We start from the raw sequence: 24,451 nt of genomic DNA, 5'->3' as shown, positions 1-24,451 counted from the left end.
ACAATCATGCAACACACAACACTAAGAATGCGCACGTTACAAACTCACATACAACATGCCAAACAACATGCCCACCAACCAGACACAACAATACAACTTACTGTGGGAACCTGAGCCAGCCAGGTACATGAGCCATCAAGGTCATGGCACAGTGAGAGGTGGGAGCCAGACATGTGCGAAGGAGGCAAGTGACCCATGAATGAGAATGTACCCATTGCCAAGTGTGGCGTGGATGTGATGGCCAGACTGCAGTATGCAGACCACACACATCCATGTCGACATACACCGCTGGTGCATGGAGTGTAGTGGACAGTGGACGCAACCATGTCACCCCAGCCAGTGGGGAAGATCGCCGTAATGTAGCTTGTTACGTCCCCCTCTGTAAGCTTGAGCGGAGTGGGCTGGCCCGGCGTACGCCAGGCCAACGTAGGGGTGTGAATAAAAAGCACGCAGCTCCTCCTTTGGAATGCCCAACATCTCTGCCAGGGCGTCGCCCCTAAGGCCGCCACGAGACCAACGCTGTTGTTGTTGGCTGAGTGGCCTGCGATCATGTGCCCCTGCAGCACCCCAGGCAGCTGGTTCCCGAACTTGACTTTATCACCCCTGTGCACCCGGGCCTCATTGCTACCTGTCGACACTGGTGTGTGTCAAAGAGGGCCCACCATGTGCCGGTGCAAGCTCCAAGCCAGAGGCACGCAAACCTGGCAACCTGCTACGACAAACACGGCCTCCGCAAGCAAGGCCCGCAGTACTCCTTTCTCGTTGACGTACTCTACCGGCATACACAGCGGACTAGTAGGTCACACATTTGGAACTGAGTCTTGATTACACTATGGCACAGAACATTATTTATAGTAGATTTGATGTCACTGTACTCCCTTTGATGTGGTGCCACCAAGTCTGTGCATAGCATTACAACCATACGTGTCTGTGGGCCACTGCTTACAGCTGCCTCCGGCCTACACTGCTGTCGAGTAGGTCACACATTTGGGACTGAGTCTTGATAATGCGATGGGCGAATACACATGTCAATACAGATTTTAAATCGTTATACTCCCTTTGATTTGGTGACACAGACTCTGTGCATATCATTATAACCACACGTGACTGGGGCCCCTTGCTGGCAACGCCTTCGTCCCACACTGCGGTCGAGTGGGTCACACTGTTGGATTGGAGTCTTGATTTAGCATTGGCCGAGTTAATAACCTTGTACCAACATCATCGCAGACTGCATCCCCTCTCACCCCATGCCACAAAGTCTGTTCACCGTCATTCATGGACACTCTCTGTTTGAACTTTGGTGGTGGTTGAGTCTACGGACTGGGGGCGGTCATCATCCTCATGTGGCTAATACCTAAATGGTGGTGAAAACAAGGCTGCAGCATTCCACTCCTCCATTGGCTTCTTCAGGACGGCTTCTGCCCTCTGCATCATGCCCTGGAGGACACCCTCCACTGTCCCCCACAGCCCTCCGCCATATTCACCTCGGACATCGATGAGGACAAGCCCTTTGTCTGCGTGGCCCTACTTTAGTGCACCGCAAGTCACCGTCCCGTGGCGGGTTGGCTGTGCCGGTCGCTTTGCATCCAGGACCACTAACTCTGTGCAGCTCAAGTCAGGGACCCTCTCTTCTGAAATATTGGATGGCCTCTGAGACGATGATTTGCGGTCATCTATGCCATGTGTTTGTGGCCCTGTGCTGTCCGCTGCCTTCCGCCTCAATTGCGGTCCTCCAGGGCTCACACATCATATTGAGTCCTGACTGGCCCGGATGTCACATCACTGCAGGAGGCACACGTCACCAGGGCCAACTCCAACCGCCAACTGCCAGTGTCGAAACGGTTGCACTGGCAGACTGACGGAGTTGCTCACACCTGTCATGAATGCCATCTTCTGCCTCATCCCCTGCTCAGCACTCCAGGTGCCACTACCTCAGTGCACCACAAATCATCGTCCATTACTGTTTTGGTTATGTGCTGTGGAGAGCTCACGGAGCAATGTAACCTCAGTGTGGGAGACCTGGGACGATGATTAGGAAGATGATGCAGGTGTGACCCCTCGCACTGCAGCTGCATCAGGAATGTCCCGGTAGCACGCTCAGCTTTAGTGCCCTAACCTCGGTTCTCTGCAACTCACTGACACTTCTGTTTGCTCCTTGTGCGACGTGTGACCTCTGTACTTGCTCCGGCTACCTCCACGTTGCTCCGCAGTTGTCTCTGTAATGCTGGTATTTTCTGGTTCCGTATTCATAGTGCTCACTGTTGTATTAGTTTCCAGCACCAACAGCTCCCGGAGGGCTGGCTTACACTCACCCCACACACAACCAGCACAGGCGTCACTGTACATGTGACCTTGTCAATAAAGGATCTGGGTGCACGTGGCCATTGCCAGTTCCAAAAACTATCTGTACGTGTCTGTGTGGTCATGATGTGTGCATGAGGGTCACGGGCCCTACAATATTGCTTGTGCTGTGTACAGCGTACGCAAACCATGTCATCGCAGGCAGCCAGTTAGAGCTTGGAGATGTAGCTTTGTCGTCAGCCATTCGATACATAAGAGGGGTGTACTGGGCCATCATACGGAGAACCAGCGTGGGTGTGTGGATGGTCAATCCGGGGCTCTGAGTGTAGTTCAGTACAGTAAATGTGCAAATGCATGTGACTCTGTCACAGTGTGGGTCTCCTTTGTGGGGTGTAGGTGGTCTCTGATGGGACTTTGACACCCAATATGTGATGTAGTTCAGCTTCCTTGAGTTCCCAGCCCACCCGCACCTGTTCAGGGACCTCCTTTTGGCATTCTGACACCTGGCATTGGAATGCAATGTGTGCCTCAGTGAAGTGTTGGGAGCCTGCTGTGGTAGCGGGTGATTCTTGCTGTGTGGTCTGTGCAGCTGCTGGGGTCTCCTCTATGTAGTTTGGCTGCCCTGCTCCTGGGGGTCGGTTGCCTGAGATGTCCATGAGCTGTTGTAGGCATCGCTGTCAAAGCTGTGGTGGTCCTCTCCAACATCACTGATGGGTTGTCTGGTCTGCCCTGCTGGAGGTGTTTTTTGTCCCTCTGCAATGTGAAGCATGTTGACATTGTGTTGACATTTATGTTGGTGCATTGTTTTTGTTGAAATGCAGACTTTGTGACAATATACATTGTGACTGTTTGGGCGGTGCTGGCAATTTGAGGGGGGACAGTGTACATTTGGATTACGTGACATTGTGAGGTTGTACACTTACATATGCATCTCACAGTTTCCTGCTCTGTTCAATGTGATTGGCCTGTTTCTGCATATGAGCGGACCCAGTTGTGTAACCTGTTATGCAGTGTCAGTGTTGCACTTTGTGCCATATTGTCATGGGATGTGTTGTGATTGCTATGTGTGTGTGCTTCAGTGTGCCATGGGGATCAGGGACATGATCCTGGGTAATTATGGGTGTGTAGTGTGCTACACATCGTTGTGCATGTGTGTCATGGTGGCCATTTCCCCTGTCCCCCCCAATCCCTGGTCATTACTCACCCTGCTGATATTGTGTCAGTTCCTCTCGAGCTGTGTCTGTTCTCCCCCCTCCTTGCACAGTCTCCACACTGATGACTGTGGCCTCCCTTTACTCGGGCTCCTTCTATGGTATAGGACTCCTACTTCCTGTCGCCATTGCTGCCTTCCTGTTGGCAGCGGGTTTGTGCTTGGTTTGGCTTTTGACATCATGCCTGCGCCTCTAGACCTCCTCAACACTCTGGCTACATTCACGGTAGTCCAATTGTGGGACAGTCGATGGTAGCGTTATGTCACCTACGTGACGCAGATCTATTTTTCCTGCGGACTGCACCCCGTCTTCCTCTCTCTCTTTTCCTTGGCCTTCCCCGACCACGTTGTTACTTGCTGGTGGTCTGTGGGGCTTGTGGGGTTCCTGTTCCCCTCTGCACTCAGTCAGGGTGCATCCATGTTGCTATGCACTTTGTAATGTTTTTGGTGTGTATTTCTGGTTGCTTTTATAGTGCATTTTCCTGCCAGACGCGTGGGATTTGCAGGCCTGCTGCTGGTTTTTGCTGCTTTTTCTATCGCGATTGGCCTCATCACAGCTTTTTTTCTATTTGTGTTTCGCATTTTTGCGGCGTGCCATTGATTTTAACGCTGTCATTTCAAGCATTATCTGGAGACTATCCCATGGTACCGCCGTGTTGTGAATGCTTAGTTAACATAGAGTAATTTTCCCGTGATAGACTGCGATGTTGAGTGTTGCGTCAAGTTACTTTTGCGATGGTTATCACACGTTCTTGAGAATATGCACCTTAGAGTCTTACCTCTTGCTTGAGGAGGAACAGTTTAGCTTTAGACCAGGCCATTGTACAGAGACCGCACTATATGAGATCCGTATGAGAGCAGAAAGTGGTCAGTCTACAGTTCTTGCCCGGCTGGATTTGTCGACCGCTTTCGATAAAGTCAACCACCACAAACCTGCTGACAAGGCTGGCGGACTGCCAAGGTTTATCACAGAGCCCGGTGCTGTTTAACATTTATATTCAGCTTCTAATTTCTCTAATAAAGACGCACCACATTTCTGTGGTTAATTATGCAGACGATAAGCAGCTAATTCTGTCTTTTAATAACAATCAGCCAGATGCAGTAAACGCATTGTTTAGTGGATGCTGTACATGGGATGATTGCAAACTCCCTTAAACTAAACAGGAATAAGACAGAATGTTTATGCTGCTCTGCGAACAAGATTTCATTGCCACTAGCCATGAATTTCTGGCTACTCCCAACAGAGACTGAGTTATGCTTCTCAAAAGCAGTACACAATCTTGGAGTCACTTTTGATGATCGTCTTGCCTTGGAAAAGTATGTGAACAAAGTGACTGGTGTTTGTTTTGCATTGCTTCGAGGAATAAAATATCTGTTCCCTGTCCTACCGGATCAGGCTAAAGCAATAATTGTGCAAAGTGTCATACTCAGTAGATTAGACGGCTGTAATGCTCTCCCAATAGAAGCCCCCTGGCCACAGAGATCCTCGGCTTTCAAGGCTCTAAGTGGAGCAAAGGATTTTCTTGAAGGCAATGTGTATTGTGTATTGTGTTTCAGAATAAGGGCCTTACACCGCTGCAGCATAGACTAAAAAGATATGCTCCGGGGAGGGCGCTATGCCACGGTCTGCAACCACTAATCTTATAAAGAAACACTAGTCCCGGAAGGTTCGATAAGAGGTTTGTGCCTTTCCAGTGAAGGCTGCCTAGATTTGAAATAGGATACGGTCTGAATTGAAAGTCTTGACAGATTTGCTGAAATTCAGGAAAGCCTTGAAGACCTGGCTGTTTCCTAAATAATGGATGTCTGTAACAATACACTGTCTTGGTTCTTTTTTCTCCTCGTGTATACATTTGCTGCTAAAGAGCCAGGATACCAGTCTGGTCACAATGAGCTCTATATATAATATAAATAAATAAATACATTCAAGATCTCAAGCACCAGAGCTTAATTACCGTTTCGAGAAACAGCACTGAACCAGATTAAAAAGCATGAAGCTAAGGGTGGCGTGGCCTGGCGGCAACCAAGATGGCCGCATAGCACCGCGGCGCTCCGGAGGGAAATCCGAAGGCCCCGAAAATCCGGACAAAATCCTGCCGTCTCACCGCTTTGGACGACGGATTCAGCCAGCTGCTGCACTCCGGAGCCAGGAGGTGTTTGTTCCGTCCCTCTCCAACGACGGAAGCGCGGTGGTTGGGAGCTTCCTGGGGCCTGGGCCGCTGGAGAGTGCGATAGAAGCACCGGACTTGTGTGGTTGGTGGGCCGGGTTGCGGAGGAGCCGCATCGGCAGCGGCGGGGATGGAGAGTGGTGGGCCCCGTATTAGGAGCAAGGAACTCTGCCCCAAAGTCACGGATAACTGGCAGATATCCCCCTGTGTGTGTGGCAGGAGCAGCAGACCACTGCAGATAGCTATCGGGCCCACGGGATGATGGGAGTTGGTGGCCTGCGGCCCTGGGGAGTGGCTAACAGAGGCAAGTGAAGACCCCGGCTGGGAAGTGGTGGGCCCCGGGTGACCTGCGGCATCAGGCTGGTGACGCTTTGCTGTGACCCCTGTTGGGGAGTAAATAGTGGCAGTATATCGGAGGGACGGAGGGCCCAGGAGGACAGATTATCACTCCACGTGGCGATGGTCGGCGAAAGAGAGAAGGAGAGAACGCGGAGCCAGGCAAATGGACTTGGGCAGGAGTGATAGTGGCTGTGGAGGTGCGGTGCCCCGGATTGGGAGGTGCGGCGTATGGCCTGTGGGATGGCGCCCTGATATTAACGAATACCAAGGGTGATAAGACCCCGAGACGGACGATTTTGCCTACTAGGGGGCGACCCTGTTGATCCTCGGCGGGGAGACCAAGCGACAAGTGCGCTGGCGGACCCAAGGCCTGAGCTGTAGTGGGCACATGGAGGGCAAATTATCGACAAGAGGCCCAGTCGCAAGTCCAGTTCATCCTCACACGAACGCATCCCAGGCTGCGAGGAGTCGGCGCTGAGGGGTGCAGGCAGCGTGGTGGCGGAGTGCTCGAGAGTGTGAAAAGGTGGTGTGCCCCCCCCGTGGACGGTATCAGAGACGGCCATGAAGCCCAAAAAATCCACAATGACACAGACCAACGCCATGGACAACTCCACGGCTGTGACGGGTGGCGGGGGTGAGGCCCATACCGGGAACTTGGCTGAGGCGCAGGAGCTTTCCCCTGGCATCCATTAAGCTGGCCATTCAAACTCCGGGCACCACGCTGGAATCAAAGATAGATAAAGTGTCCATTGAGATGGCGCTGCAGCGGGCCGACTTAAACAAAAGCTCAGAGAAAGCCACTCAGAAAACCACAGATATTGTAGAGCTTCAGCGCACCACCAAACAGTTGCAGCAGCAGGTCCAGCAACTGACCCATCAGCAGAAGTTGGTGATGGCCCGGCTGGAAGACCAGGAAGGAAGGGCCCGCAGGAATAATATACGGGTGGTGGGAGTGCCGGAGAAGATGGAAGGGCCAAGTGTTGACTTGTTCTTGGAGGATCTAATCTTAAATCACCTTAAGCCCAAACGCCTATCGAAATTTTTTGCCATTTAACGCTCTCACAGGGCGCCGATCCCACCACCGTGTCCCGGAGCTCCCCCGAGAACAATCATTGCTCGGATCATTAATTATAGGGATCGGGACGCCATCCTTCAAGCAGCCCGCCAACATGGAGATCTTCAGATTGAAAACGCCAATATTAGATTCTTTCCCGATTTTTCATTTAAGGTTCAGCAAGAGCGCCGATCATTTGATGGAGTAAAGAAAGAGCTTCGCGATTGTGTCATTAAATACATGATGTTCTTTCTGGCGCGTCTCAAGCTTCTAGCGAACGGGAAATCCTTCTTCTTCACATCCCCGGAGGAAGTGCATGCCTGGTTGGAGGAGCACGTACAATAATCGGGAGGCCCCAGGCCGGGAGGCAGCTGGAGGAACGCAGCGCCCCAATCTCCGACTTCTTCTGTGGGCTCCACTGGGAGGGAGCGTCGGCAGCAGGGCGGCCCTCGACCTTCCAGCAGGGACAGGACTCAGAGTCTTTCGGCTTTGCCGGACTTGGTATGAAGGGCGCAGACTGAGTGCAAGTAACGTATAATGACTCTCCTGTGTATGAGACTACTGGGACATTGGTATGGTGGCATTGTCCTAAAGGGTGGCCCCCGGGGGGGGGGGGGATCTAACATTTACCGGACCCATTGGATCGAACTGTTCGTGACACTCGGGGGGGGGGGATGATCCATGCATTTGGGTCAGAGACCTATACTTTTTTATTGTTCCCTGTAATAGGATATGGTGAGACGGCTAGCGCACTCTAGGGGTGGGCCGGGTGAAACCCTCAGGTTGCCGAACTGGTTGTAGCAATCACCTCAAAGGTTTTCAGTGTAAGGGCTTCAGGCACTCTGCTTGTTGGGGGATGTCGGGCCATGTTGGCCGGCGCAGAAGGGTAGCAGGGAGGGGGAGGTTTTGGGGGTTGAGGGGGGGAAGGTTGACTGTTTGCTTTCTGCATTTTTGTCATTACACTATGTAACTGTTTTGGCTCCAACTGCACTATTGGTGGGCAGGCAGGAGGTGGGGAGTTTAGGCAGCCATTCCTCATGATTTATCTGATAGATATCTACAATGCAAACACCAAGGGCACAACAAGTCAATATCTTGTCCTGGAACGTTAATGGCCTGCAGAACAAGATTAAGAATACCATGATACTTCAATACCTTCACAGGCATACCCCAGATATTGTCCTACTTCAGGAAACTCACCTGAGTGGGTACCATTGCAAGGCCCTTAACAGATTTGGCTACACGCTGCGGGCTCATGCCGGCTTTACCACAGGCTCCAGAGGAGAGGGGATTCTCATTAAAAATTCCTTGCCGCTGAAAATTGGAAGGCAATGGTGAGACCCCTTAGGGCACTCTGCAGCACTTTCGGCACAGTGGGAGAGTCGGACGCTTAACCTTTGTTCGCTTTACATTCCCCAAAGTTGCACAGCACCACTCTCCCCGATATTGGGAAATAACTCTTGGATATGCCAACTAGGATACTGCTTTTAGGGGGGAATATGAACGAGGTCATGGCTAAGGACATTGATAGGTCACAGGCTCTACCAGCCAGTGGGGGATATGTCATCTCCGGGATTTTGTGCATGCTATGGGCCTGGTGGATCTATGGAGGGCACATAACCCCCACGTTCGACACTACACACACATATCCGCAGCTCACGGCTCAGGGTCCAGGATCGATTACATATTCACACAGGTGGGACACATGGGCCTCTTTGAGGGTGGGTATCATAAGGCAAGGGGGATATCTGACCACAGCCCGGTGGGAGTACAACTGTGGGGTCCAGAGCAAGATTGGACTAATCCCCACCAGGCTTGACACATTTCTGTTTAAATATCGGGAGCTTCAGGAGAAGTTCTGGGAGCGTGTAGACCAATACTTCGCAGAAAATGTGGGCTCAGTCAGATCTCATGGTATAGGGTGGGAGGCATATAAGACCGTAGCTAGGGGCTGTGTACAGGCGGAGGTCGGAAAGCGTCACAAGGACAAATATGCACAAATTGACAGACTAGAATTGGAGCTTCATGCCTTAGAGGATACTAGGGGGGAGACTCAAGAGCAGGACCAGGCTCGGCGACACAGGCTGCGGCTCCTAGAAAAAGAACTGAGGGATGTACTTGCTGACCAGGCGAGATCACGCGCCCTAGCCACGCAGAGGCGAGTGTATGATTTAGGGGACAAAACCAATAAGATGATAGCCTGGCTGGAGAAACGGGATAGGGAACGTAACTGGGTGCCTGGGATTAGACTGACGGACGGGACTGTGCAGGACACGAGCAAGGGTATAGCGGAGGAGTTGGCGCTCTATTATGAGGCAGTATATCGGTCGCAAACTACCAGGCGAGAGCAGGACTGTGGGGATTTCCTGGCCCCCCTACAGTTGCCTACCCTAGATCAGGCGGATAAGGAAATCTTGGAGTCCGATATTACAGTCAAAGAGGTCATAGATGCCATTGGGGACTTACAGGTGGGGAAGTCTCCGGGACCTAAAGGGTTCCGGCAGAGGAGTTTGGGTGTGTATCAAGTAGAATCACGCCTCACATGTTGCGCATGTTCACCGAGGCCAAACAGGTTGGGAAGCTTCCGAAGGATCTATGGTCAGCAACGATTGTAGTAATCCCCAAAGCCGGCAAACCGCAAGACCTGTGCAGCTCACACAGGCACATATCCCTTCTTAATTACAAAACGAAGGTTCTCGGGAAGATTCTGGCCACAAGACTGGGGGAGGTTGTTTAATGTCTGATCCACCCGGATCAGTCGGGCTTTAGGCCCCATAGAAGCACAAGCCTAAATCTGCGGTGCCTGTTTGGTGTATTGCAGGCGGTGTCTACACGGCCTGGTGTGCCGGCGGCCCTACTATCTCTTGATGCCCATATGGCTTTTAATAGCATGGAGTGGCAGTACATATATGCGGTTTTGGAGAAACTGGGCTTTGGAGACAACTATCGATCGTGGGTGAGGCTGCTGTATACTGAGCCGCTTGCAAGGGTCAGAGTCAATGGCGCTCTATCAAGGGAATTCCAACTGGGCTGAGGCACGCGGCAGGGAGGCCCACTTTATCCGACCCTATTCGCCTTAGCGCTGGAACCGTTGGCAAACTGGATACGGGCGGACCCCATGGTGTGGGGCAATGACCTGGGAGGGGGATGGGAAGAGCGTATATCCCTATATACCGATGACGTTTTACTATATGTGCAGCGACCGTCCGCCTCCATTCAGAGATTGATGGCAATTCTGCGCACGTTCTGTGAGTACTCCGGATATCGCATCAACTGGGACAAGTCCCTAGGACATGTACTGGTGGGGCCACAGCTGCAGTTAACTGAAGACTGTAGGGGCCTGGTTTGGAAGGAGATATTCCGATATCTGGGTATTTGGATCACAAAGTCGGACACAGAGCTCCTACGCCTGAACGTGTCTGCACAACTAGAGCAGCTACACTGGGATGTAGAGCATTGGAAAACCCTCCCGCTCTCCTTGATGGGGCGCATTCTTTTATTTAAAATGATGGCCCTTCCCTGGCTGATACATGTTCTGCAAAGTACGCCCTTTCCTGTCCGGAATAGATTTTTAGAATGGTCGAATTGGAGCAGCGTTCCTTACTATGGAGTGGGGGTTGCCCGAGAATAGCTCTTAGGAAGCTAAGCGGGGGCCATATGAGGGAGGACTCGCCGTCCCAGATATCTGCCTTTATTACTGGGCGACTCAACTAGTCAATATCAATGGGTGCATGTTTGCCCCGCTGGAGAAGCCAGCATACAGGGTGGACCGCATGATCCTCGGCATTGGTACTTACTTATCAGCTCTCTATACTAGGGGCAGGCGCGGACGGCCCTTGCCACCCCAAACAGCGGTGGTGGTAGGGGTGTGGAAGCGGGTGATGAAACTACTGGGATGGGAGGCGAAACTCACGGCACAAACCCCATTGTGGGCTGGGAACTTCCTCCCGGAGGTTACGCAATTACCGGGTCTTCGTCAATGGAGCCTAATTGGTATTGATGTGCTAGGGGATATCTGGAAAAGGGGGGGTATGGTGGGCTATGCGACCCTGCAAACAGAATTTCAAATGGGGAGTGGGGAGTTTTTACATTACCAGCAGCTTAGACATGCCCTACACCAACATCTGAGCCAGGGGGAACAATTACCTGAGTATGCCCAGCTGGAAGACAGGCTACTGATGGACCCCATGATCGACGAAGCTATCTCCCTCACGTAAAAGAAGCTCATAAATAACCTCACGGACCCACTGGGACCTCTGCGAGAAAAGTGGAAATCGGATATTGGGCTGCTAGAGGACGATGACTGGGGTGAGGCCTTACAGTTTCCCCGGGAGGTGCCAATTCGCGCCAGGTTTTGACTAGTTCAGTTACGCATTTTACACCGGTCATACACCCCGCGCATGACACAGTACAGGATAGGATATTTAGATTCACGGTTTTTCATGAGGGGGTCTGGAGAGGAGGGCACCTTCTTCCACATTTTGTGGGATTGCACCAGAGTCCGGGCATACTTGGGCAGGCTGGCAGGCATCATTTTGGAAGTGGTGGGCGCAGAGGTCCCGCTGGACGCCAGATGGCATATCTTGGGTGTGACGTGCGACATCACTTGGCCAAAATGATATGGCTAGCTCTGGCGAGTATGTTACCCAAGAGAAATATAGCAAGGTTATGGGGAAGTGATCTTTTGCCAACGGTGGAAGAATGGGAGCAGGACCTCGACTGTGCCAACGGGCTGAGAAAGTTATCTATAAAAGACGAAGTTGCCCCAAGAAGTGGGAGAAAATATGGGCGGCATGGAGGCGGTACAGGGGAGAATTGATGGATACCCAGTCTGTGTCTGCACTTGATTAATGAGATGTATGTATACGGATCTTTATTTCTTGAATGCTCTGTTCATGATGATGTTATGAGTCACTCTGCCTCCTCTGAGCTAAACCGACTGCTACTGTTGATCACGATGGACACAATATGGATTTGGAGGGATAGTGGATGGTGATTTGAGGATGGCCTGTTTTATTCCTGTGGCATTCGGGGCGCCTTTGCCATTACATAGATGTCTATTCAGGTGTTTGATCTATGTATGTAGGTCATATTGTTTAAAGTGATTCTATGATTGACTTTGTTTGCAATTGCCAATGAACTTCCGATGCTGACTGATGTGCAATTTTATGGAGCTGGTTATTATAATAAAAAGTTTTTTTTTTTTAAAAAGCATGAAGCTAAAGTATGCAGCCATATTTCACAACGGGACTGTTCTACGTGAACCTTCTTTCTTCATCTGCGCACACATGGTTTGTCAGTAAATGTAAATAAGGCGAGGTAGGACGGAGCTAGCGGGATTGACCAAAACTGCACACACTGTTGTAATTATATGCAGAGTCTAAACCAGTCAATGAACGTAACCAGTGCTCGCTCTATTCATTTAAATTCCTTCGATATTAGCATGCTTAGAATTTTATCAAATTTGTTACAATGATATTTTAGTTTAAGAATAACATTTAAATGTATTTATATTTTACACTGTTTTAAGAATGTTTCTTTGTTGACCTCCATAGGAGATTTTTAGCAATATTTATAACCACATTCTGAATGAGGTCACTCAACACATCACAGTGTGATATTCTGAATGGGGTCATGTGACACAGCACATTGTGATATTCTGAATTTTTGATTGATTTTGATTAAAGGATTTGTAGAGTGCACGAATGCCTAAGGGCGTCTTGGCGCTGAAGAACTGTGCTGCAGAAGTGGAAGAGTCGTGCGATACCCAAACTGGACTAAACTGAAAAGAGCCAGATCTTCAGATCCTTACGAAAAGACAACAGTGAGGGGCTGTTTTTTAATTCTACAGGTAACTTGTTCCAAGTTTTTGCTGTGTTCAATAGGAAACTTCTCCCCCCCATCTTAGTTGTTTATATCTGGGAGTTATGAGAAGCTTAGCACTGCTAGACCTTAGTGTCCTGGAGGGTTCATAATGTCGTAGGTTTCTTTTTAGGAAGTGAGAGCCTGATCCGTGCAGTGTTTTGGCCCACTGGTTCGAACCTTGGAATATTCAGTACCAGCCTGGCTGCAGCGTTCTGAAGCCGCTGAAGTTTTAATGATAACTGTTTTTGCAGCCCTACATATAGTGCATTGCCATAATCTAATTTTGAGGTTACCAGGGTTTTGGATGTGTCAGGAGGAATATATGGCAGTAGTTTCCTGATTATTTTGAGTGTGTACCATACAGAGGAGTCGAGTTTATTTATTTGAACCCTAAAAGTAAGTTTGGAGTCGAATATTATCCCCAGGTTCCTTACGTTGTCCACCGGCGATGGACATCTGCCCAGACTGTCGGGCCACAAATTGCTTGACCAGATGTTAGGTTCAGGCCCCAGTAGCAGGACCTCTGCCTTGTCGCCATTCAGTTTTAAGCAGTTTGCCTGCATCCATTGACTGACCAGGTCCATGCAATGCCTGATTCTATCCGCTGTCTCAGTAGTGTTGTTTGAGATTGCCACCACTATTTGGGTGTCATCAGCGTTGGAAAGTAGGACGAACTTGCAATTTCTAATGATGCTGGCTAAAGTAGCAACATATTTAATAAAGAGGTAGGGGCTCAGTGAAGAACCCTGGGGAACCCCCCAGGGAAAACTGAAGGACCTTGATACTAATTCCCCAAGCTGAACCGAGAAGGATCTTTCTCCCAGAAAGGAAGCCAGCAAAGCAATTGCCGATGTGTGTAGGCCTATTTCCTCCAGCCGGGTTAGGAAAATATCATGGTTAACGGTGTTGAAGGCCGCCGACAAATCCAACAATATGAGGGCGGCCTTCCCCCCCACGTCCAGTATGCTCCTAATTTCCTCCTCTGCCATCACCAAGGCAGTTTCTGTCCCATGTTGCTCTCGTAACCCATATTGGGAATCATCTAAGACATGGGAGTCCCAAACAAACCCAGCAAGTTGTGAGTTCAGCAGTTTTTCTAAGATCTTGGCCGGGAATGGGATTCTCAAAATTGGCCTAAAGTTGGCTGGGATGGAAGGGTCGAGGTTAGGCTTCTTGAGTAGAGGAGAACGGAAGCCGCCTTCCAGGCTTTCGGGAAGCAATTGGACCGTATTATGCTGGCAAGGAGCAACTGAAGTTGGGTGCTGAGCAGCTCTGGGAACATGTGCAAGACCTTGGGGGGGCACGGGTCCAAAGGGCCCCCAGACTTAGTTGACAGAACAAGATGATTAATCTGTTCAACTGATGAAACTGAGAACTTGTATTTTGGGGGGCTTGAGACTAAGGGCTTTCCCAAAATAGGTTGTAAAATACCCCTTGCATGTGGGTCGCGCTGCGGAGGAGTGAAGGAATCATAGATGAGTCTCACTTTATCAGTAAAAAATAGCCCTAATTCATTACACAGATCCACGCTACCTTCAATCTGTTTAGCAGCGGGCTCAGTGACTTTTTTTTGACAGTGGAAATGGGATTGTTTGAAGTAGTACAGCCATTCTTTGTACCGTGTTGGGCTGTCAGTAAACAAGTAGGTTCCTCTGAACTCAATCAGTCTGTACGTTGCTTTTGGATGTCAGAGCAGAAGGATTTGCAGTTAGTTTAACTTGTCTGTATATTTTGTTGGGTTGTCAGAATACAAGAGGTCAGAGTAAATTAACTCCCCCCAGCCACCACCGGAGGACCGTGTGGCAGCTGGGAGCGACCTACCTGAGGACAGGGTCAAAGAGTTCAAAGAGTGGCTAGACAGCAACACCCACAACAGCAAGGAACTCTTCAGCACTGTCAAAGAGCTCTCCAACCCTAGCGCCAGCAAAAACGACATCACACCATCACAAGACCTCTGAAACTCCCTCGCCACGTTCTTCCACTGCAAAATCACAAACATACACGACAGCTTCGGACCCCAGACTCCGCATCCAGCCACCAAACTACCGACCCCCACCACCATCCTCAGCGCCTGGACCCCCATCAGCACTAACGACAACACCCTCGCCATGAACACCATCCACTCTGGCTCCCCCTCTGACCCTTGCCCCACCACATCTTCAACAAAGCCGACATCATCATCACACCCCACCTCCGAAACATCATGAACAACTCCTTGACGTTAGCCACCTTCCCTGAGAGCTGGAAGCACGCAGAAATCAACGCCCTTCTGAAGAAACCCACAGCGGACCTCAAAGACCTCAAGAACTTCCACCCCATCTCTCTCCTTCCCTTCTCGGCTAAAGTCATCGAGAAGACCGTCAATAAACCGCTGACTGCTTTCCTCGAGGCAAACAACTCACTCGACCATGTCCCAGTCCGGATTTGGAGCCAACCACAGCACCGAGACCGCTCTCATCGCAGCCACCGACGACATCCGGACCCTGATGGACAATGGAGAAACAACTGCTCTCATCCTCCTAGACCTCTCCGCTGCCTTCGACACCGTATGCCTCCTCAACACAGGGATTCAAGGAAAGGCCCTGGACTGGATCACCTTGTTCCTCTCCGACAGAACCCAGAGAGTCCGCCTACCTCCTTTCCGCTCAGCGGCCACCGAGATTATCTGCAGCGTACCCCAAGGCTCCTCGCTCAGCCCAACCCTCTTCAATATCTACATGAGCCCCCTTGCTGCCATCGCACGCAAACACAACATCAACATCATCTCCTACGCCGACGACACCCAACTGATACTCTCCCTCACCAAAGACCCAGCCAACACCAAAACCAACCTCCAGGAGGGAATGAAAGACGTCGCAGAATGGATGAAACTCAGTCGCCTGAAGTTGAACTCAGACAAGATGGAGGTCCTCATCCTCGGACAATCCCCTTCCGCCTGGGACAACTCCTGGTGGCCCACAGCCCTGGGCTCCGCACCAAAACTCACGGACCACGCAGGCAACCTGGGATTCATCCTGGACTCCTCCCTCACAATGACCAAGCAAGTCAACGCCGTCTCATCATCTTGCTTCAACACCCTGCACATGCTCCGTAAGACCTTTCGGTGGATCCCCACCGAAACCAGAAAAACCGTCACCCAGGCCCTCGTCACCAGCCGATTGGACTACGGAAACGCCCTATATGCAGGAACCACAGCCAAACTTCAGAAACGACTCCAGCGCATACAGAACGCCTCCGCACTACTCATTCTCCACATCCCCCGCCACAGCCACATATCCGCCCACCTGAGAAACCTGCACTGGCTCCCCGTCAACAAGAGGATCACGTTCAGGCTCCTCACTCACGCACACAAAGCGCTCCACGACAATGGCCCCGAATACCTCAACAACCGCCTCTCGTTCTACACCCCCACCCGCCAGCTACGCTCTGCCAGCCTCGCCCTCGCCACCTTCCCACGGATCCGCAGAACCACCACCGGAGGAAGATCGTTCTCCTACCTTGGCAGCCAAAACATGGAACTCCATCCCCGCACACCTACGACTGACCGAGGACCATCTCACCTTCAGGAAACACCTCAAGACCTGGCTTTTCGAGCAGTAGCGACACCCCGCCCCTCCCTCCAGCACCTTGAGACCCTCACGGGTGAGTAGCACGCTCTATAAATGTACTGATTGATTGATTGATTGATTGATTGATACATGTGCTCTACATACATTCAATGCCTCACACACCATATGAATGCAGCTCTTCTGTATAGTCTTGTATTTTCCAAGCGGTGTCTCACCTTCAGGAGGTCCAACGCTGATTCCTCACATTTCTTCTCTAGATCTGTTATCAGGGCATTAAGAGAAGTGATTTGATTGGACAGTTTGGAGATATTTGCATTTTCAACCATGATAATTGTCTTCTCCATCTCCTCCAGTCTCCCGTACAGCGTCTGCTCTTTATCTCTCAGGAGCTGGTGCAGCTCTTCAATCTCAGTCACAATTTTCTGCTTCTCGGCTCTCACCTGGTTCTGTCGGCATCAAAGAAATGATGGTTAGATTCTGGGAAGATTTCAATGAGCATCGCCATAAGTTGTGTGCAGGCTGAGGGAGGCACAAGGCATACATACAGCCCTCCACTGAGCTGTGTACTACCGACCCACATAGCCCTCCACTGAGCTGGGCACTGCCCTCCAGGCAGCCTTCTACTGATGTGTGCACTGCATACTTACATTACCAAACAGCAATACACGACCCACCCATACAGAACCCCCCCAGGCTGTGCATTGCCCACACAACACCTTCTGCATAGAGTTGTTCCTTGCCCACACACAACTACTTCCTGCTTAGCTGTCTACTATTCACCCACAACACCTCCCCCACTGAGCTATGCACTGCTCAAGACCTCAGGTTTGAGCTGTGTACTGTCGATCCACAAAGCCCCCTGCTGAGCTCTAAAATGACCACCCAAACCTCCCTCTCACTGAAAACATTGGAGCTGATTGATCATATATGTGATTGGGGAAAGGAACTACATAAAATTGATCACAGTTTTAACTTTGACGGATGGAGCATCCAGTCTTGGTTGAAAAGCAAATTTTGGGGAGGGGGGGAAGGTATTGGAAATAGTTCTAACGGTTTTGCTGCCTTAACTATTTCCAGGCTGGAGGACGGCCTTGTCCTTTTATTACTTTATATTCTTAAAAAAATCTGCATATCTTTCGTTAGCCGTGTCACCCAAGATAGAGAGCCCGATGCCCCTTCGCTGGGGCAGCCGAGCGCTATACAAGCACATATAACATTAACATTAACATATTAAAGAATTGTGATGCTTCAAATAGGAAATCTGATTAGGGATCGCTTGGATCTGATGATAATGATACGTTTAAGGAAGATAATAGAAGTGAATAGAATAATGATAACTGATTTGCAAAGTAAGGATTAGGTCGTACTTGAACACACAATGTTTCCTCTCTCACCTACTTAAAGACTGGGAGCGGAACAGCACAGATTATAAAACGTCTTGCAATGAAACTCATCCACACATAATGGAGACATCCTTAAATCCGAATCCAAGACCATTAGACATTCAAACACATCATACAAAACTTAGAGATTCTCTGTAATTTACAGTGTGAGAACAGCCGCCACTGCTTTGCTCAGTATTTCTTCTTCATTATTTAAATGCCTCGGTTCAAGAACACACCTGCTGATGCGCTGCCAAAAAGATCACCTTTGCTCAAGCAATCATTCAACTCATCAAATACCTGGTGCTGATCAAACATTTGTACAAGTGCGTCTAACTCATTATCAGTTAAATTCTAAGGTTTCTTATGGCAAGATGTACAACATGCAAAATAGCGCATCGCAAATTGCGAGTCATTTGCGACTCGCAATTTGCGAGGCACTATTTTGCATGTACAACAGTGTGTTTTACACTGTTTGCGATTCCCAATGGGGTCGCAAATTGCGAGGCTCATAAATATTATTGAGCCTCTTGCAATTTGCAAGCCCATTGTGAATGACAGGCCCTCCCAGGGATGGCGACCTGCTGGGCTCAGCAGACCGCCATGTCTGGGACTGCTTTTCAATAAAGTAGTTTTTTTTTAAATGCAGCCCGTTTTCCTTAAGGGAAAACGGGATGCATTTAAAAAAGAAAACTGAGACTGTAGTAAACAAGGAGCAGCCTGCTAGCTGCTCATCCCCTCTCACCAACTGTCATCACTCATCCAGACACCCAAGCATTCCACTCATGGCCCATTCACCAACGTTCCATACAGAACACACACACACACAGGCTGAGCAGCTAGGACAAGGTAACATAGGGCATGAATCATAATGCAAGAATACTACAGAAACTTTTCAGTTTCATTTTTTTACGGGCAGACTGTGATCTCTGGGACCACTGTCTGCTCTTAAAAAATATTTTCCAACATACTCGCAAAGGGTTAGGGGTCCCTTCTGGATCCCTTCCCCTTTGCGAGAAGTTTACCACCTACTTGCAGTAGGTGGTAAACTGCGAATGCTTTGCGGCTGCAAATGCGGTTGCACATGCGGTCGCAAAACATTAGTACATAGCATGTTGACTCGCTATTAGGAAGGGAAGCCCCTTCCTAATGGAGAGAGTCGCAAATGCTATTTTGCGAGACAGTGACTCACAAAATAGCATTTGTACATGCTATTATCCATTTTTCGGCCGCAAAAAAGGGCTGCACATCTGGCCCTTAAAGACTTAACCGGATCACTGACTGTTCAAGTCGATATGTACTTTCAACCACAGGCTCTAAATATTCCTACCAAGGAACTCCAGGAAGAGGTTTTGTGAATGTGTATTGACACTGGCACAGCCTGCCACCGAGGACCTACAGCCACTCTTTTGTTTGTACTGAGATCCTTCTGGTAGCCGCCTGTAAATAAGGATGTTGAGGGGTATTTTCCAGTTTGCTGAATTCTGCACTCAAGGAAAATTAATGCATTCCAAGCCATTTATATCTAAGCCTGTACCTCCTGGACCAGGGCATATGATGCCTCCTGCTTCTATCCTTACATCACTGCCTGCAGGAGGATATCGAATTATTATAGTCATTGTTGAGACAACCTTTTTCTCCTCCTAAAACTATACTATCCGCCTCCACCGCGGCTAAACACTGTCTAACAGATTTGGATTGATTACATAAGCTTTAGGACAAAGACTATGGTTTGTCAGAATCTCTCTGAATAATGGAAAATGGTGAAACTGCTCAGAACCAGTCTCAGAACTGAGCTGCAGGAATGCACACTGTCTCTGCAATTTGGAAAACTAACTTCCAGCGGCTGTGACAAGCTTTCCTGACTAGAAGCCAGGGGCAACGCACAAGCAATGACTGGGAGATTCATTAGGACACCATAGCTAGAGTAGCTACTGCCAAATCCCCTTGCATAGGAAAGATTCGGCCAGATGGGTGACCTTGACCCTGCTTCGAAGGAGTGACCTGACCGATTACTCTGGAGACACATTGAAGATGCCTTGCATGGGAAAGAGACAACTCAGAAGAAGAGGGGATGCAAAGGATGCCAGACAATGATAAACCCCCACTGTAATACAAGACAAGGTCATTACCGCTGTACTACAGGTGAGGTCTAAGGTCCCGAAAATGTCTCCCCAGTGAAGGCGGCTGTGCTGACACCTGAGGCCCAGAGTGTCTTGGAACTCAACAAGCTTCCAGCTCCGCTGTGTCGTCTAACACCAACAAGCATCTGAGGAACTAAATAAGTTTTGGGTACCATCGGTAGTAAGGAACAAAGAAGTGACATGTACTGGAAGATGTTTCGCACCATCAGAAGGCAAATGTGCCTGCACGGAGTGATCACCCCCGGACACAGCTTGTGAGTAGCTGCTTGCTGGGTATGGGGTTTGAGATTGGACCCAAGAAGAATGCAAGCTTGTGGTCTGGATCTCCTTGACCATGAGCAGCACAATCCCGTCACAAACTCCTCTTAAATGGTGTTGGCACTGCTACAGCTTACTCAAGGTTGTGACCATCGACACCCTTATCATGAGCAGAGGCAAAGATTGCAGCATCTCTGCCCAGTGAGTTATGCATGGAGTACAGCATCCGGAATGAAACTGAACCCGCTGAATAGAGCCGTCGGCCCTCGCTGCCGGCACGAAAGAACTTCACATACTTTTTCACCAAGGACAAAGATGTACTGCAACATTTCAGGCAGGAAAGAGGCATGACTAGTTGGGGGCTGAATAAGAATATTCAAAGTGAGCACCACCAATTGAATGGCCCCAATAGTACTACTGAGAATCCCCATAGCAGAGCCAGGGGTCAATGTGATTTACGACTTGTCAGACCCTGTTGGGTAGTCATGGGCAAGGCAGAGGATAGAGGACCTCAACCAAAGGTCTCTGCAAAGTGGGTCAAGTACAACCCCTTCACATTTGTCACTCAAGGTAGCAAGGGTGAGTAGTCACAGTCCTCTCAGGACAGCAGTGTGGGGGTTCTCAAGCTCCGGACTCAACAATCAAATAAAAGACACATCAATCTTAAAGTACAGCCCAGGGGTTTCCTTTATAAGTAAGAAAGTACTTCAATCACACAGTTCCCCAGTGATACCCATGGATTAGGATTCCCTTCCCCTTCTGGTGAGTAATCAGTTGTGTGAATAAAGCTTAGGTGCAGTTTATATTAGCCCACATTTTAAATGATCTCAGTTGTTCCATTTCTTAGTCTTCTTTGAGAGATGAGATTCTGTTTGAGTCCTTCTGGTGTATCTTGTAGATGTGGTGGCCTTGCTGAGCACCCAGGAGGAGATGCAGAGTACCCACAAGTCTTCTGATGGGCGTCGAAGCCAGATGAACGCCATGTCTGGCAGCGCACTCACCAAGGCCATGTTGGATACGTCGCAGGACTGGGTTATACAGGAGTGGGCATTCCTGCACTGTCTTCATCAGATTGAGCTACAGACCCCAAAATCAGCATTCTTGAGGTTGCGGTCCCAGATAGACCTAAGCAAGGAACAGCTCCGGCTAGGCTGACGGCAATACCTCAGTTGCAGCCCTAGTCATGGCTTATCCAATCAGGAAGTTACTGATCTCATCTGGCCCTCCAGAAATCTTGCAGTTGTAGCCTTAGGCTTTCACTATGGCATTACTCAGATGCAACCATAACTGGACCGTCGAGACCACAGAACAATCATTCTCACCAGGAACTGAGAGGAGAGACTCCGGGCACCAAGTTTCTCGTTAGATAGTTGAGTAGTCTGCTTCTTCCTAAACACGCTGGGCCTGAAAAGGACATTTCTAAGCAGACACCTCCTTCCTCGAAAAAGAAGTGAGATAATAAAAAACAACAAAAGTTTAAAGACAACAGATCTCAGTCCCGAGGTAGGTCTCCTCCACAGGAGCCCTCAGAAAAGAGGTATAATCTCAGGAATAGAGATAACATTATGAAACCTGATGGGCATCAGGATACTGATACACGTTCCTCTCATTCCTTTCAGGGATCGACAAAAAGTTCTGAGAGAGAAGAACAGTCAGAACACAGAGAAGAGCGCACACAGTCAAGAGACAAGCAGAGCGCTCAACAATTTACTTCCAAAAAAGAAGATGAGCCGAAATCAAAACCTTAATTTAAGAAAAAGAAAGTTGCAGGTCTGATGATCAGACATGCCCAGAAATCGGAGGACGCAACTTCAGAATGGGGAATGGGCTCTGACGATGCTAGACAGTGTGACAGAAGTAACAATAGCTCACCAGAACCTGAAGCAATTTCTGGTGACAGCGGACTTGAATGATTACATCACGGTAGAAACACCAGACAAAAGGGTGAGCATCCCACATAAGTTACAAGAAATAACACTCCGAATGGAGGGGGACAAGCCCAGGAAATTAAAGGTCTCTTTTGGAAGAACTTATCATCTGGTTATGACATCCTGTTAGCTTAACAAGATTGTCCGTCAGCATTCGTTATAGTGTGCCCAAAGGGAGAAAGTATAATTTTTCCTGTATTTTCTAACCATGTTCCCGTTCACCTTAAACAAACATATGCATGGGATTAGTCAGTAGCCCAAGCTCCACCATTATACAAAAATCTCAACCTACCACGTGATCCCTTTAAAAGTTTCACCTAATGCTCGGTGGCAATACTCAATAAAGCAAGAAGCTAAAAAAAAGGTCAGGGAGATGTTAGATCAACTTGAATACCAGGGGGGTCATTTAAAAATGTACCTCTCCAATGAACAATCCTTTGTTTCCTGTCTCTACACCCGCCAATACATATCGTCTAGTTTTAGATCACAGACATTTAAACTCATGCACAAAGACATTTGCTGTCCAAAACGCACACAGTGCCGGATTAATGAATAACATTGTGCAGAAAAAATACAAAACATCCCTTGATATCTCAAATGGATTTTTCTGCCAAAATATAGCCCCTGAAAATAGGTATCTGAACTCATTCTCAGCATTAGGGTCCCAGCGACAATTTTGTTGACTCCCCTAAGGGTAGAAGACCAGCCCCGGGGTATTTTCAGCGAGGGTAATAGAGTTACTTCAAAAATTTGATGAAGAAGCGTTGTCCTATGTGGATGATATTTATCTAACGGACGATGACTTGGAGAAGCACTTGACCATGGTAAACACCATTAATATGGGATTCGCCACTGAGGGCTACAAATTCAACTGTAAAATATCAAAAATAGCCCACCTCAATATCCTATCTTTTGGATATGAGCTGTGAAGTGAAGGGAAAAGTCTGGCAGCTAACTTTTTTAAAAAGTGCACTGCTCCAGCCTCCAAAATCATAAAAAAATTTACATGTAATACTGGGATTCCTACATTTCAGCAGAACATTTTAGAATATGCAGAAAGAGTAAAATCTTTCTACGACTTAATAAAACCTGACTTTTCAGCCAGAAATTGGACACAAGAACATACTAATATTCTTCGTTCACTCCAGTAAGATTTGATAGCTTACAAACACTTACAGACACGCGTAAACGTATGATACTTGGTGATCCATATAATTGCTGGTCAATGCGGGTACACTTATTTAACCTTCAATGAAGGCGAAACAGTACCAATCTCATACAAATCACACCTGTACATAAATGCAGAAACGCATTTCACTTCAACAGAAAAGATACTGACAGCAGTTCAAACCGCTGTAGCAAGAGAAGAAGCACTGGCTCAGGGAAAACGCATAATTGTTGTTACCTCAGTACCTGCTTTAGAAGCTGTTACAAAGGCTTGCATTCCAAAAGCTTTGCAACCAAGATGGACAAAATGGGCTAATTCTTTTACTGCAATGGACGTTGAATATAGATTTGATCCAAGTTTAAAAACACAGGCATATCTGCAATACGAACAAGAATACACTCTACCAAATGAGATTTTGCCTCTGGGTCAGTATGAATATGTTATTTTTAGTGACGAATCTGCGCAAACAGCCATAGGAAGTAAGCAGCAATACAGCGCAGTGTGTGCTATCATTAAGGGTCACACGCAGGATGAAAAGTTCCATCCAAGTTGCACTATAACGCAATCTCTAGTAGACTGCACGGCTCAGTTGGCAGAATTAAAAGCACTGATACTGGCACTTGTAAATACAGATCATGAATTCCCCACACTAATCGTGTGTGATTAATTTTACTGTGTTCAATCATATAATGAATACTTAAACCATTGGGAACAAAATGGGTTTAAAGATGCAAACGGTGGCACAATTGAGCATAAAATGCTATGGGGACAGGTAGTAGAGTTGAAAAACGAGTTAACGAGTACTCACATGATTCATACACTGAGTCATCAGGGTGATGGCGTTCACGTTGAAGGGAATACATTGGCTGATGAACCCGCAAAGGGGGCTATATGCACAGCTTCCATAGCTGCACTGACTCATTCAAAATCAAGACTAGATGGTGAGATAATGACTACTGTCATTGCTTCGTGCAAAGGCAGTTCAGCAGCACCTAAAAAATGCCAGTACTCCTACAAGTTAGACGCACAGGACATTCCATATGCTCAGATTCCTGGAGTGGGGAA

General features: G+C 48.7%; 1 protein-coding gene across 1 annotated transcript in view; it reads right to left on the bottom strand.

Annotated features, from left to right (window-relative positions):
* The window catches only part of LOC147724984 (E3 ubiquitin-protein ligase TRIM39-like), a 328,864-nt gene that overhangs the window by 195,020 nt on the left and 109,393 nt on the right, over nucleotides 1-24,451 (bottom strand). Inside the window, exon 2 of the mRNA XM_086918144.1 lies at nucleotides 16,722-16,952. Within this exon, the coding sequence (XP_086774270.1) occupies nucleotides 16,722-16,952 (231 nt within the window). The remainder of the gene's footprint in view (nucleotides 1-16,721; nucleotides 16,953-24,451) is intronic.

Source organism: Lissotriton vulgaris, chromosome 4_1 (genome assembly GCF_964263255.1).
Source record: "Lissotriton vulgaris chromosome 4_1, aLisVul1.2, whole genome shotgun sequence".
In the NCBI taxonomy this organism is placed as follows: Eukaryota; Metazoa; Chordata; class Amphibia; order Caudata; family Salamandridae; genus Lissotriton; species Lissotriton vulgaris.
This window is presented reverse-complemented; position numbering and strand designations above follow the sequence as displayed.